Consider the following 16,090-nt stretch of genomic DNA (forward strand, 5'->3'; position numbering starts at 1 on the left):
TTACTGTATTTTCTAATGTGTTTCAGATTGAATGGAAAGGATTAGAACTCCTGTCAGGTTTTACTGCTGTCTGGGAATCCCTTATGCGCGTACATACGACCGGACTTTCCGGCAGAAAAGGTCCATCGGATATTACGATTGTTTGCGTTTGTGGGCTCCATCTGACTTTTTTTTTCTTCAAAAATTCAGTCGGAGCTAGAAATAGAACATGTTTCAAATCTGTCCGACGGAATCAATTTCTATCGGGAAAACCGTTTTTATACTGGTCCGACAGACCAAATACGACGCAAGGGCAGCTATTGACTATTGAACTTCCTTTTTCTAGTCCCGTCGTACGTCATTGCATTCAAAACGAATGGCCTTTGGTCCGTTCGTGTGTGGGCAAGTCCCTTCAGTCGGAACTCCGTCGGGAAGACCGTTGGACCTTTTCTGCCGGAAAGTCTGGTCGTGTACGCAGCATTAGAGTGATTTTTCCCTCCCTGGGAATGACCTTGTATCAGACATCAAATTTTGTTGTGTATATGCCTTTATTGGTGGTTGGCTGTTTATTACAGGTACTTGTATAGCGCCATCAATTTACACAGTGCTCTGCATATTTATCATACATTCGCATCAGTCCCTGCCCTCAAGAAGCTTACAGTCTAACTCACATTCATATATACACATAATAGGGCCAATTTACCCGGTCAATTAACCTATCGGCATGTCTTTGGAGTACATGGTGGAAACCCACGCAGGCACAGGGAGAACATGCAAGCACCTTACAGGTAGTGCCATGGTTGGGATTTGAACAGACAATCTTGGTACTGCTAGGTGGAAGTGCTAACCGCTTAGTCACTGTGGAGTTGATTTACTAGAACTGGAAAGTGCAAAATCTGGAGCAGGTGTGCATGGTAGTCAATCGGCTTCAAACTTCAGCTTGTTCAATTGAGCTTTGACAAGAAAACCTGGAAGCTAAGCAGACCTGCACCAGATTTTGCACGTTTTCATTTTTGTAAATCAACCCCAGTTGTTCTATCATTTTATCGGCCTGACTAGCCTGCTGCCTTTGATTGCACTTTATCTAGCCCTCTCCTTCATGCTATACATCAGAACTTCTCCAGCCACTTCAGCTTGTGCAGTACCTTGCCAGGAGATTGATTGATCCCGTTTGTTACCTGCTCATGGCTTTAAGCTTCTGTGTTTTTTTTTTTTTTTTTTTTTTTTTTGAATCTGTAACTCTAGTAACCACCAGCAGGTGTCTATCTATGCAGCTTGGCTTTTGCAGATGCAAAATCCCTGCATTACCATCTTCACTGTTAATCTGCCCTGCTGTATGTATATATAATTTTCTTCTAGGTTACGGTTTCTAGGTTGTACTTCACTTGTTTTTTCTGTTCTTGTTTTTTTTTGTATGTTGGCCATTCCTAGTCATACCAGTCACTAAAGGAATCCAAAACTTAATTCCATACAGACTAAAATAAATCCAGGCATGATGGTGTGGATGCATGTCTAAACGTTGTATAACTCCAACAATTCAAAATATGAGCATGGCAGACAAAATATCCAGGTGAAAAACAGTTATGTCCCATAACAACCCTCAACTTTCCGAGAGCATGGCAGCCCCTCTTTATCAAGGTGACAAATGTAGATGAAGATGGGACCATCATGCTCTTGAAACATTAGTGTTTGTTTTGCTGCAAAAAGATTTCAGACTGGGTTTTCTGCGTACCTCTAGGATGCAATGTTTCAAGAGACCACTCATGCTCTTGTTCATGTTTGTACAATTTCTTACCTCCTGCCTGGTCTTCTATGAAGATTTTCAGGCTTTACCCTCAGAATACTTTACAACTCTACAGAGAATGTTCTTGCAGACTTCTCCCCCCTGAATCGTCTCTTGTTTATTTGCACCTCTTCATCATTTTTACAGTGCCACCCTCATAGTTTTTTTACCAATAAAGAATAACGTAAGTTTATTCCAGCCAGTATTCATTGTTGGGTAGCACTAGAGTACTAATGATTACATTTATTTTCCTTTTTTAGTGGCCAACATTGGGACAGTTAGCATTTACATCTACATTCAAGGAAGCTCTTCCTGTAAAACTAGACAAGGAAAATGACCCGGATAAGCTCTATCTCCGCAAGCCATTGGATTCCACCTGGCCTAAAGTGAACCGTTTGTATTTACCAAACCAGCCTGAACAGAACTTTACCTCTTTACAAAGGGAACTTTTTACAGTTATGGATTCCTACAAGGACTTGTATTACCCATCCAGGCTAGCAACAGCCCAAGGAGAAGAGATTAGACATGTGTACTGTCTCCATGCCCTGAATCACGTGCTGAAAGCCAACTCCCAGGTCCTCAACAACAACACAAGGAAGAGAGATCAGAAGAGCGGACTTGATGAAGAGGATCTGCGGGACCAGGGCCTAACTCGACCTAAGGTATCCAAAGTTCTTGGTGCTCTTGACATATTGAAACACTGTAAGAATTGTCTGAGATACCATTTACAACCAATGTTCTTTATATATCTTTTCTGCATCTTCAAGTGTCTGGAGAAAAAGTTGATTGCTTGTTAGAGATAAAACAGGCAGTTCTTCTTGTAGAAAATTCTTATATGTCTTGTAATTCCAGGTAAGAATAAAAAGTTTTGACTTTAAATATACAGTACTTTAACCACCTCCGACCTGCCATATAAACAAATGACGGTGGTGCTCTCGTTCTGGGATGACGTCATATGCCATTTTTGCCTTGCTTCCTGGGACACGGCGCATCCCAGATCTTGGTAAAGAGCCAATGATGAGGCTCTTGACCCATGTGAACAGCTGTGTCCAATCACAGCTGATCACATGTAAACAAGGAAATGCTGGTCATCGTCTTTCCTCTCCTCACACCGACCGCATGAGAGGCGAGCCGATCAGCTGCAATTCCTCACAGGGGAGACCTGCACAGATAATCAGTTCAGCCCCAACAGTGCCCAGCATTGATGTCAATCAGTGCCGCATGCCCCTAAGTGACAACTATCAGTTCCTATCAGTGCTGCCTGTGCCCAACAGTGATGGAAAAAAATTACTTATTTACAACCATTTTCTATCAGAAACTAAAAAAGTTTTTTTTGTTCAACATTTTCAGTCCGTTCTTTCGTTCTTTCTTTCTCAAAAATATGATAAAAATTTTAATTTTGGTACAACCCATGCAATTGTCATTCAAAGTGTGATCGCATTGAAAGCTGAAAATTGGCCTGGGCAGGAAGGGGTGAAAGTGCCCAGTATTGAAGTTAAGTGATTATCTTAATTCCTTACCTGAAATTGCCTTGTCATGTTTTACTGTAGTATCAATAATAAGACCTGTATTACATGGGCTTCAGCTTGTTTAAGAGCAAAGTGGAACCGCAAGCTTTAACCAAGCATTAAATGAGCAAAGCTTTCAGCAAACTTTGTTGAAGCTTTTAAAGAGGAAGTAAACCCTGATGAGTTTACTTCCTCTTTCATTCCCTGCAAAGGCAAAGCATAATGGACTACTATGCATCGCATAGTAGTCCATTATGTATCACTTACCTGACACAGGAGCCAGCGAAGTCGCCGCTGTCCCCTGTAGTCTGCCGCATCCATCTTCTTGGTGGGGTCTCACAGCTCCGCTGCTGTCATTCGGCGAAGCCGCGATGACGTCACTCCCGCGCATGCGCACGGGAGCCGACACGCGCGGCAGCTCCTTTGTTGAGAATGCCGCGCTCAGTGCGCCTGCGCACCGCTGTCTACGGCGCATGCGCCGTAGACAGCAGTGCCTGTTTTCGGGCAAATATCTCCTAAACCATATAGGTTTAGGAGATATTTCTTGGACCTACAGGTAAGCCTTAATCTAGGCTTACCTGTAGGTCAAAGTGGTTTGTAAGGGTTTACAACCACTTTAAAGTACCATTCACCTCCTAGTTTCTAAATGTTGAACACAGATCCTAATAAGAGTATTGATTGCCACTTTAAGCAAGCTGCTAGCAGGCTTCAGTACTTCTTGAAGCTTGCTGAAGCCTACTAGCAGCTTGCCCAAAATGGAAATCAATACTCCTTATACAAGCTGAAGAAAACAATAAATATTAATTATTTTCATGTTGGATAAAAATTAAAAACCTCTATCCTTCATTACTCAATGTAGAAAACTATTTTGGTTTTAGATACACTCGAACCACTCAATTTTAGTTTTGTTTATATGTAATCCAGTGCATCTTCTACATGATGCTTCTGGTGGAACTGTAGCATCTTGTTATATATTTCTGTGGTGTTCATCCCCCATCTCTATACATTTAATATACAGTTCTCTGTGATATCCTCAGGTCCTTATTGTTGTTCCATTTCGTGAGTCTGCCCTGCGAGTGGTCCAGATTCTAATCAGCCTCATGGAAGTCCCTGATAAGAAAGTGGATGTGAGCAACAAGAAGAGGTTCAAAGACCAGTTTGGCTGTGCCCCCGAAGACCGTCCTCCCAACCTTAGGAGGCCAGATGATTATGAAGCAGTGTTTTCTGGGAATATCGATGATCATTTCAGGATAGGTAAGGATGGGCATGTGTAACTGTCACAAGCATACAGTAATTTTCTGTTCTTTGCTGTGTGTGGTTACTCTAATATGATAATTGGGAGCCAGCAGCAGCCATGCTGCGTCTACCATCACATAGACATCTACGACACCTTTCACGTATGTATGACTGCTGGGGGCATACACCTGTAAACTAAGAGCAGAAAGCTATTATATTTATATAAACCTACATCTTTTGAGCTTGTATCATTCTGGACTTGCTCTAGCCTGTGATTGAACAGTGAATCTAGAGGCAGCACAGTAATGAGCTCATCACTTTTTTTTTTTTTTTTTCTTTTTTTTGTTCTGCTTGTGTTCAAGCCCACTAAAACAGCCTGATTTTAAGAATTCACTCTGGCACCTTTTTTATATATATATATATATATATATATATATATATATATATATATATATATATATATATATATATATATATATATATATATTTTTTTTTTTTTTTTTTTTTGAGGTGATTCACATAAAGAGGACAACCCATTCAAACAACTGTGATGCATGCATGAATGCGCAAAAAAAGGGTGCCCAGGCTAAAAAAAAAAGGTTGAAAAACACTGCTCTACTTTTAAATAAAACTAAAAAAGGTTTTTGCTTTTAATTATGAATTGAATGCTGCTTCATCATAAAAATTTGCACTTCTTTTCCCATTGCTGCAAAAGGATCAAAATAGACCACAGAAGCTCTTTGTAGCCTTTAAGCCTGGATTCACACTGATTTTACAGGTGGTTTGATGCATTTAGGAACACACAGATTCGCAGGTCATGTAAAAAGCATTGTATTCCATGGCTTTGGTTCACATCTATGCGTTGGGAATTTGTTGCGAGGGGATAAAAAAAAAAGGTCCTGTGCGCGTTGAGTGCAATGCAAATTCCTATGGTGCAGTGCGAATTTTATCTTCATAGGCTTCAGTTGAACTTGCTGTAATCTCACAGAGCACAGTTCACATCTCTGCAAATTGTTCACTGTCTGCCTCCCTGAAATTTGCGAAAATCTCGCTAAATTCGCACCTGTCCATTTCCAAAATGCAAGGCAAATTCGCACCTCGCATAGGACAAAAAAAACGGATGAAATTCGCACTACAGCTCATCACAGAAGCGATGTTGACGGACAGTCAGCATCGCTCTGCTCATGGAAGAGTGAGAACCGAGCCATCGGTGATGTTTGGTGGCTCAGCTCTCAGTGCAGAGACACCGGGGGACAGCTGCAGCATTGGTCTGATGTTAAGAAATATGAGCAAGATATTAGAAAACTAAAAATCCCACTCCCTCGGCACTCACGGTAAATCATAAAATGTAGCTGCTGCTATATTAATCATAGATCTCAAGTATGGAGTCAGACAGTCACCAATGGTGAACCACGCAAAGGCCCTAGCAGCGCTTTGTTTTTTAAAACCTAAACATCCAACTATAAGTTTAAATTTAAAATGTGATACAGAATATCAACCTACACCCAGTAAGAAACCTTATAGTATATATAATTAATTTCAAACAGAAAGCATAAATACTATCACATATGCCAGAAACAAAAAAAGTCCATCAATGTTTCAATAGTAGTTCATATTCAACACAAATCCTGCCAGTATAAAGTGCTGCAAGTGAAAAAGTGGCAAGTGTTGCTAGCAGATCGTTCAGATTCACAGTAGTCCACCACCACACCTCCTGTGCAAATCCATATAGGTTATGCACTTACCAGAAAACACCTGGTTTAAAAGCTCATATCGCCAGATGACCGATTGTATCATCAGCTCTCACATATGACAAGGCATCGGATATATCTCATTGGTTGTATATTAGTCACTTTCCCAGAAGGTGATTTGCACATGTGAAGGAATGAAGAAACAGTCCGTCTTGGTCTTCCCGTCCACCACATCCTTGTACAACTATTGAAACATTGTGATGGACTTTTTTGTTTCTGGCATAAGTGATAGTATTTATGCTTTCGGTTTGAAATTAATTATATATACTATAAGGTTTCTTACTGGGTGTAGGTTGATATTCTGTATCACATTTTAAATTTAAACTTCTAGTTGGATGTTTGTTTTAAAAAAACAAAGCGCTGCTAGGGCCTTTGCGTGATTCACCATTGGTGACTCTTTGGCTCCATACTTGAGATTGGTCTGATGTTGCATCCACTGAGGTAAGTATAACTAGCAAAAAAAAAAACGTACTTCTCTTTTAACTGTCTAGTACGGGGGTAGGCATCCTCTTGAGCACAGTGTGCCGAAAAATGTTTTCAAAGAGATTGAACGTACCGATTTTATAACAAAAAAAATGTCACTCTCAGTCACAAAAAGGAGTTTTTATAAAGTAAATGCACTCCCATGCCTCAGATCAGCCTCAGTTCCTGCAACTCCACAATTCATATCGGCCCCAATTCCTGCACCTTCACACCTCCGATCACTGTCCCCCCTGCAAATTCCTCCCCACCGCTGCCTGCTCATCTTTCCCGCCACTGTAACCCCCTTCTCATCTGGCCCAACACTAAACCCCCTCTGCTCACCTGTCCCATCACTGTACCCCCCTGCTTTTCCGTCCTACCACTGAACCCCCTTCTTATCCCTCCCAGCACTATACCACCCTGCACATCTGCCCCACCACTGTAAACCCCCCCCCCCTCTCATCTGCCCCATCAATGTACCCATTTTCTCATCTGCTCCACTGTACCTCCCTGCACATCACCGTATCCCCAATGCTCTTCTGTCTCCCTACTGAATCGCCCTCTCATCTGTCCTAACACTAAAACCATCTGCCCCACCAATGTACCTCCTGCACACCTGTCTCACCTCTGTTCCCCCTGCTTACCTGTCCCACCAATACACTTCCTTTTACATCTGCCTCACTGCTCTACGCATGCGGCGTTAGTGGGCAGGTGTCAACCTATCTGGCGGGTATCGCTTAGCCCCCGGTATCCCCCCCCCGTAGCCACGCCACTGTGTGGGATATGGAGTGGTAAAAGGAGTCAGAGATGAGACACATCTACCTGTCCTGACACACTCGTCGAGCTGATCCAACTCTCACATCCAGCCCACGTGCTTGTATGTGATGTCACATACAGGAATCTGGAATGGATGCGCAAAGATGAGCTCAGGTCAGGGGCTGAATACTGGCTGTGGCTGCCGGGGGGTAAGGTTGTTAGTGGCGCAAAGGTTCGGGAATAATTTCAACAAAGTTCTCAGAAGCTCAACAGTAATTCCACAAACTGTCACCCGATTGTGGTTTTCTCAATCACTGTGAAATCCCTTCTTTCTGAGATTGGTAGAGGCAACCAAGCGAGTCATCTTCCTCCAGGTGGTAGATGGGGCTAGCAGGACTGTGATTGGCTTTAGCAGGGGCCAGTCGTCCTCCTGGAAACGGGGACTTCAACACCCCCCCCCCCCCCCCCGCTACAAAATTGCACCCAATCTCTTCACCATCACAAATGCTGACGATCGCAGCTACCCTAAGCAAAACATGATTTAGGACTTGGTGGAGAAGCCCTTGTTGGAAAGTACAGAGGTCAGATGTTTCTTGTAGTTGGTGACCAGGTTTGCACACATCTCGGAAGGGATTTTGGTCCACTCTTCTTTACAGATCTTCTCTAAATCCTTAAAGGGTAAGTTCACCTTTACAGAAAAATCTGTTGAATTTACACAGGACACCATCTCCCGTCAGGGGAGAACTCTGTTGGCCCTTTGCTTTTCATGAGCAGTGTGTTCTTTTTGGGTGGCTGAGCCTATATTAAGGTAGAGGTCTGGAGCTGAAGCTCCAATAGCCTCTACGTTAATCCAGCCCTGCAGCTACAGCAAAGTTAGTGTTATATTCTTAATATCTAAATTTAAATTGGCTTTATTATTCTTTATTTAGAATATGAATTTTCCATTGTGTTACAATATTGTAAATCTTATATATTTTAAGAGATATATGCCTATGTAACTGATATGTTGTTTAGATTTTTCCTCCCCCCCCCCCCCCCACTTCGTCAGCTATGGTCAGCTATGTTTAAGTATTACCAGATGGTAGATTACTATGGTACCCACTCTTTAGCCCACACCTTTGTGAAGGAGGGTTTATTCTTTTGGCACGAATTTAGAAGCTTTGGTTCATATAAGCAAAAGGCTGATGGCAAGACAAGTCTCTTTGATTCCCACAGCTTTGAAACATACATCCCAGCAAACAGACTCTCAGCTACATTCAGCATACAAAGGGTTATTCCGCCATTTTAGATAACAATAGAACACATGGTCTAGCTTGAAGAATTATTGTTATATCTTTGAAACGAAAGAACGATACTAGAATTTTATCATTGCACTATTTTTGTAAGTATTATTTTCTACTTTAGTGTGTACAATAAAACACACTTTTTGATTTACGCTGACTCAGAACTAATTAAGGAAATTCGTCTCACAATCTCAATCAGTCTTACCAGATATGTAAGAGACATTATATATATATATATATATACACACACACACACACACACACACACACACACACACACACACACACACACATACATATATTCTAATATTTTTACAGTTGGAAAACCAATCGATGTTTCCCATCTTTTACAATTTGTGGGGGTACAGAGCCTCCCCCTCAGTGCAGGTGTGGCGTGGGGAATTCTGAAATTGGAATGCATTCCCTGCGCTGCTCTGCCGATGGGGAGGGAGTCGAGTGCTGGCAAAAGAGACTTTGCGTGCCGCTTGCCTACCCCTGATCTAGTATTTGTAGCTCAGTAAAACACGAAATTTATGTTCTCTGCTTGTTAATGGTTTGTGAAGAACTTTAATGAATAGGTGTTGACATTGCCCTATCTTTGGTTGACAGGAGTGGCCATTCTGCAGAAGAGCATGAGACTTTACTCTCCATTCTACTCCTCGGACATCATTGTTGCTTCTCCACTTGGTCTTCGTACCATCATTGGTAGTGAGGGAGAGAAAAACCGGGATTTTGATTTCCTGTCTTCCATAGAAATCCTCATCATTGATCAAGCTGATATTTACCTCATGCAGAACTGGGAACATGTCTTGGTAGGTGTTGGATATTGGTGTAGATAACATATCACCTTCTGTAAGCCCTTGTACACACGGTCGGAGAATCCGTCAGAATGTGTCCTATCGGACCGTGTCGTCGGATAATCCGACTGTGTGTGGTATGCATCGGACTGATTCCGTCGGACCCAATTTTCCAACATGTTGGAAATATTTCCCGACCAACTGGTTCGATCGGACATACTCCGATCATTTGTAGAGAGTTTTGATCGGACCAAGTGCCACGCATGCTCAGATCAAATTCCTACATCAAAGCTATTGGCTACTAGCCTGAACGTAGTCCCATCGTAATGAAATTACGTCATCACGTTCTGAATGATCGGATTTTTCGACAACTTAGTGTGTATGCAACAGTTTCGGACAAGATCCGACGGATTTGGTTGTCGAAATCTCCGACCGTGTGTACAGGGGCTTAGTATTTCCCAAAGAATGGATAACATCAAACTCTTTTCTGTGATGTCTGTGTATGCTTCACTTCCAGCTGCTACTTGTTACATAGGTAATATGGTTGGGGGAAAAAAAGGCACAAATGGGGGCATTTTAGGCCTGGTTTTCTATGCGTTTTTCAGTTTTGCAGAAAACCACCATTAAACCACTTCATCTCCAGAAGATTTACTTCCTTTCATGACCAGGCCATTTTTTGCGATACAGCACTGTGTCACTTTAACTGACAATTGCGTGGCCGTGCAACTCTTTACCTAAATAAAATGGATTTCCCTTTCTCCCCACGAATAGAGATTTCTTTTGGTGGTATTTGATCACCTCTGCGTGTTTTTTTTTTTTTTTTTTTTTTTTTTTGCGCTATAAACAAACAATCCGACAATTTTGTAAAAAATTAAAATAATTTTTTTTTTACTTTCTGCTATAAAACATATCCAATAAAAAATCTAATTTCTTTATCATTTTAGGCCAATATGTATTCTGCAACATGTTTTTGGTAAAAATAATCCCAATAAGCATATTTTGATTGGTTTGTGCGCAAAAGTTATAGTGTCTACAAAATATGGGATATTTTTATACATTTTTTTTTTTTTTTACTAATGGCAGCAATCAGTGACTTCTAGCGGTACTGCAACATTGTGGCGGACAAATCGAACATTAAGTGACACTTTTTGGAGACCAGTGACACCAATACAGTGATAAGTGCTAAAAAATATGCACTGTCACTGTACTAATGACACTGGCTTGGAAGTGGTTAACATCAGGGGCGATCAAAGGGTTAAATGTTCCTTGGGAGTTTTTTCTGTGTGGGGGGATGTGCCTCTACTGTGGGAAGACAGAGATCCCTATTCCTTGCTTGTTTACATAGGCAGACTGCCATTTTTGCTTCTGTTAGGAATGATCAGTAGGTTTCGGCAGACATCGGGTCCATCGGATCCAATGTTTGGCTCCCACTGTGTCCAAGCGCAGCAGACCCGAACAGCAAGCTCACATATAGGTATAAGATTTCGGCTGTAGAAACAACCACCCCACAGTACATATACGTGGGGTGGTAGGCAAGCAGTAATATGGTTTCTTATGGGTCACGTGCACAGCTGTGCATTTTCCACTGGTGCGTTTTTTTGGAAAGGATCAGGGACTACTTTTCCCGCAGCAGGTTGTGTTTTTGGTTCCATGGACTCTATGGAATTGCTTCAAAAACGCAATGCTTTTGGATTTGTTTTTGCTGTTCTCCAGCAAGACAACAGATGCCTCCCAGAAATGCAAAACGCAATAAAAACTCATCAAAAACGTGTGAAAAAAGGCACCTGGAAAACTTATCACCAGCATAAGTTTGAACCAGGCCTTACTAAAACTGGTGCACACAGAATCTGGTGCAGCTGTGCATATTAACCAATCGGCTTCTAACGTGAGCATTTTCAATGACGCTTTGACAATAAGGCTGGGTTCTCACAGTGCGAATAGAATGTCTTTTTAAAAGCAAATAAAAAAAAAAAAAATTGTTTAGCGGTTCAGGTGTGTGTTTGGTGCTCTTCAGATGCAGATTTGCAAGGCTCCGGACCGGATTTTTGTCCCAGCTGCAATTTTAGTGCTAGCCAATGCATCGTTTTCAGATGAAGAGAGAAGTATTGTCCGTGTGTTTTTTTTTTTTTTTTTTTTTTTATAACTTTGTTGATTTTCTTTGTTTCAGCACCTAATGTCTCACCTCAACCTCCAACCAACGGACTCTCATGGGGTGGACTTCTCCCGCGTTCGTATGTGGAGCCTCAGTAATTGGTCCAAATACTATCGGCAGACACTGCTGTTCAGCGCTCTGCAGGAGCCCCAGATAAACTCTATATTTAATAAGCATTGCTTCAATTACAATGGGCAGGTAAGTTCACCAAAAGCCATTGGTGGCTTAGAGAAAATAGATCCAAGGACGCAAAAGCCCCTTAGAAGTAACAAGGTTTATTAGTGGTTGTAAGTTCAATCCTATTTCTCTGCTTACTTTATTTCAATATAGGTGGCTGTGAAAAACATCCCTAAGACAGGATCTATATGTCAAGTTCTGGTCCAGCTACCACATGTATTTCAGCGATTGGAGGCCGACAGCGTGCTTTCTGTGATAGATGCAAGGTAAGGGTCATAGAAGGTACTTTTGACGTGGCATGCGACATTTTAAATACGATTTTGGATTTTAATTTCTTCAAGGTTATGTGATTATAGCAATATCAAAGGATTTCTGGCAGGGTGAACGAGTGTTTTGCTGCATTTATCAAACGGCTTTAATAAAACGCAGTTCTGTTAATCATATGTTAATATGGAATACATAGCAGTGTCCTGCTTGGTACTGTTGCCATGTCTGAAGGGATTGTTCTGTAAAAGTATACATCTTCTGTTTTGTCACTGGTAACATTTGTTCATTATTGCTACAGATTTAAGTTTTTCACTGACAAGATCCTGCCGCAGTACCGAGATGCCATCATGTCGCACACGCTCATCTACGTTCCATCTTACTTTGACTATGTTCGTCTTCGGAATTACTTTAAAAAGGAAGAACTCAGCTTCACTCATATCTGTGAATACACCGACAAACCTGGGATTTCTAGAGCGCGGCAGTTCTTTCTGAAAGGACAAAGACAGTTTCTCCTCGTCACGGAAAGATTTCACTTCTATAAGAGGTGGGAGCATTACATTTGTTAATAAACCTGAATGTTTAGAGTAGATGATATCGGAGCATTTTTTAACTCTGTGATTCATTTTCTAAAGACTAATAAAAGGAAATTTCACCTAGAAATATATGTTCTATTATGTTGGTAAGAAGTGTGGTCCTTAAATCCTTCAAAGATTCTATTGACAAGAACTTGCCTACCATTTGTTTCTGATTTGTTCACCCCTCCATCTTGGAGTTTTTTAATGTCCTTACCAACCTTTTTAGGTGTTCCTGTCCTACTTTCAATAAAGTCCCAGGGTTGGTGAGCAGTCAAAGTGAAAGATGACCTGGCTCCTGTGGTTAGTGGTAGAAGGATAGTGCCCCATCATTGTGACAGTGGAAGAAATGGTACTCCATTGTTGAAGGTAATGGGAGAAATAGTACCCTATCTTTGGTGTCAGTGGGTGGAGAAATGGTATCCAATCTTTGGTGTCAGTTGAAGGAATAGTGTCTCGTCACTGGTGTCAGTTGAAGGAATAGTGTCTTGTCATTGGTGTCAGTGGAAGGAATAGTGTCTCATCATTGGTGTCAGTGGAAGGAGTAGTGTCTCATCATTGGTGTCAGTGGAAGGAGTAGTGTCTCATTATTGGTGTCAGTGGAAGGAGTAGTGTCTCATTATTGGTGTCAGTGGAAGGAGTAGTGTCTCATCATTGGTGTCGGTGGAAGGAGTAGTGTCTCATCATTGGTGTCGGTGGAAGGAGTAGTGTCTCATCATTGGTGTCGGTGGAAGGAGTAGTGTCTCATCATTGGTGTCGGTGGAAGGAGTAGTGTCTCATCATTGGTGTCGGTGGAAGGAGTAGTGTCTCATCATTGGTGTCGGTGGAAGGAGTAGTGTCTCATCATTGGTGTCGGTGGAAGGAGTAGTGTCTCATCATTGGTGTCGGTGGAAGGAGTAGTGTCTCATCATTGGTGTCGGTGGAAGGAGTAGTGTCTCATCATTGGTGTCGGTGGAAGGAGTAGTGTCTCATCATTGGTGTCGGTGGAAGGAGTAGTGTCTCATCATTGGTGTCAGTGGATGGCATAGTGTCCCGTTGTTGGTATCAGTGGGTTGAATAGTTTCCCATCGTTGTTGTCACTGAGAGGAATAGCCCCATTATTGGTGTCAGTGGGCGTAGTGCCCCATTGTTGGTCTCAGTGGAAGGAATAGCATCCTAAGTGCAAGAGCAAAGTTGTAGTGGTGAATCTACCACACAAGCTCTGCAAGTCTACAACAAATACGGCCACAGTGACCCCTTGTGGTGGGATGACTATTGCTGAACCAGAACTTGCAGCAGACTTGCAGAATGTTTGCAAAGAAAGTTGATCTGGAGTCATGCAATGCGGTCTTGCTGCAATTGTGCCACAAACTTGTGAAGACTGGCAAGCCTAGCAATAGTTTTAGCAAGTCCTTTTCAGACTTTCAGCACAATTGCTTTCTATCTGGGTAAAGACAAAACACAAAGTATATGAAGATGTCTGCTATTGTCTGTGTCCTGACTTTTTCTGATGCTACAAAGCTGGGAAGATGTGATTAATGCTAATGTAATAATTTTTCTTTCAGATACACATTAAAAGGCATCAGGAACCTAATATTTTATGAACTGCCCACCTACCCACACTTCTACAGTGAGGTGTGTAACATGATGAAGGCGTGGAAGCAGGGTGAAGAAGCCACGTGGACTTGTACAGTTCTATATTCGAAGTACGATGCTCAGAGACTGGCTGCCGTGGTGGGAGCAGAGAGAGCCGCGCAGATGTTGCAGTCAAAGAAGAACGTGCATCTGTTTGTTACTGGGGAAAATAACTGAATACATGGGAAGTCTTTCAGGCAGAACTCCGCTTCATTCTACAAAAAATGACTATTGGTTCTAGACCGGCAACATTCCCAAATTCTTTTCAGCTCCATTCTTATTGCACTTTGTACTTCATGAACTACAGTGTATATCGTATTGCATGAATGGGGATCCTTTGTCCGAATAGCTGCTGAAAATAACACGGCACCTGGAAATATATAGGGGTTGATTTACTAAAACTGGAGAGTGCAAAATCTGGTGCCTGGTAGCCTATTGGCTTCTAACTTCATCTTTATTCAATTAAAGTTTTTGTGAACCCAAGACACAGGCATAATGAGCTAGTATGCATCGCATACTAGCTCATTATGAAACACATACCTTAGATTGAAGCTGTTGCAGCGGTCCCCATACACCGCTGTGACCAGCGACATGTCTCTCAGAGCCATTTCTGGGTTCCCAGGCTCCGGCACTGTGATTGGCCGGAGCCGCGATGATGTCATTCCCACGCACATGTGTGGGACCCTCCGGTCACGGCACAGCTGCTGAAGAAACTGCACGAGCAAGCCATTTCTTCAGTGCGCATGTGCCGAGCATGTATATGGTAAATATCTCCTAAACTGTGCTTGTTTAGGAGATATTTACAGTACCTACAGGTAAGCCTTATTATAGACTTACCTATAGGTACAAGTGGTGTAACTAGGTTTACAGACACTTTAAGCTTTGACAATAAAACCTGGAAGCTGATTGGTTTCTATGCAGAGCTGCACCAGATTGTACACTCTCCAGTTTTAGTAAATCAACCCCAGTGTGTTTATGTAACCTCTAAAATAATAAGAATTTTGGTTTAATTAAAAAAAAAAAACATGACGCTCTTTTAAGAGGAGTGTTTTTTTTATTTTATTTTATATTTTTGTTTGTTTTGTTTTTTAGTGGTGCACCAAAATAAAAATTCTGGTCCCGAAACTGAAAATTCAGGATGCACTTGGCCAAAAAACCAAAACAGTTTTTTAAAAATATTTTTACATTTTAACCACTTACGGATCGGACCATTTTGTTGGTCAAAGACCAGACCACTTTTTGCGATTCGGCACTGCGTCGCTTTAACCACTTTCAGACCGGACCATTTTGCTGGTAAATGACCAGAGGTCTTTTTACAATTTGGCACTGCGCTGCTTTAACTGGTAATTGCGCGGTCATGCAATGTTGTACCCAAACAAAATTTGCGTCCTTTTTTTTCCCACAAATAGAGCTTTCTTTTGATGGTATTTGATTGCCTCTGCGATTTTTATTTTTTGCGATATAAACGTAAAAAGACCGCAAATTTTGAAAAAAAATGATATTTTCTATTTTTGTTATTAGAAAAATCCAATAAACTCAATTTTAGTCATACATTTAGGCCAAAATGTATTCAGCCACATGTCTTTGGTAAAAAAAAAAGTCAATAATTGTATATTTATTGGTTTGCGCAAAAGTTGTCACATCTACAAACTAAGGTACGTTTTCTGGAATTTACGCAGCTTTTAGTTTACGACTGCCTATCTCATTTCTTGAGGTGCTAAAATGGCAGGGCAGTACAAAACCCCCCCCAAAT

At 41.6% G+C, this 16,090-nt stretch overlaps 1 protein-coding gene across 1 annotated transcript in view; it reads left to right on the top strand.

The window, feature by feature from the left end:
• Positions 1–15,404, top strand: part of UTP25 (UTP25 small subunit processome component) — a 34,303-nt gene extending 18,899 nt beyond the window's left edge. The window contains exons 6-12 of the mRNA XM_077485713.1: positions 2,023–2,424; positions 4,308–4,524; positions 9,368–9,570; positions 11,723–11,905; positions 12,038–12,150; positions 12,450–12,695; positions 14,268–15,404. Coding sequence (XP_077341839.1) covers positions 2,023–2,424; positions 4,308–4,524; positions 9,368–9,570; positions 11,723–11,905; positions 12,038–12,150; positions 12,450–12,695; positions 14,268–14,514 — 1,611 coding nt within the window. The 3' untranslated portion in view covers positions 14,515–15,404. The remainder of the gene's footprint in view (positions 1–2,022; positions 2,425–4,307; positions 4,525–9,367; positions 9,571–11,722; positions 11,906–12,037; positions 12,151–12,449; positions 12,696–14,267) is intronic.
• Positions 15,405–16,090: the final 686 nt, after the last annotated feature.

This window comes from Lithobates pipiens, unplaced genomic scaffold (assembly GCF_037356315.1).
Source record: "Lithobates pipiens isolate NorthernLeopardFrog02 unplaced genomic scaffold, aLitPip1_a1.2 Scaffold_18, whole genome shotgun sequence".
In the NCBI taxonomy this organism is placed as follows: domain Eukaryota; kingdom Metazoa; phylum Chordata; class Amphibia; order Anura; family Ranidae; genus Lithobates; species Lithobates pipiens.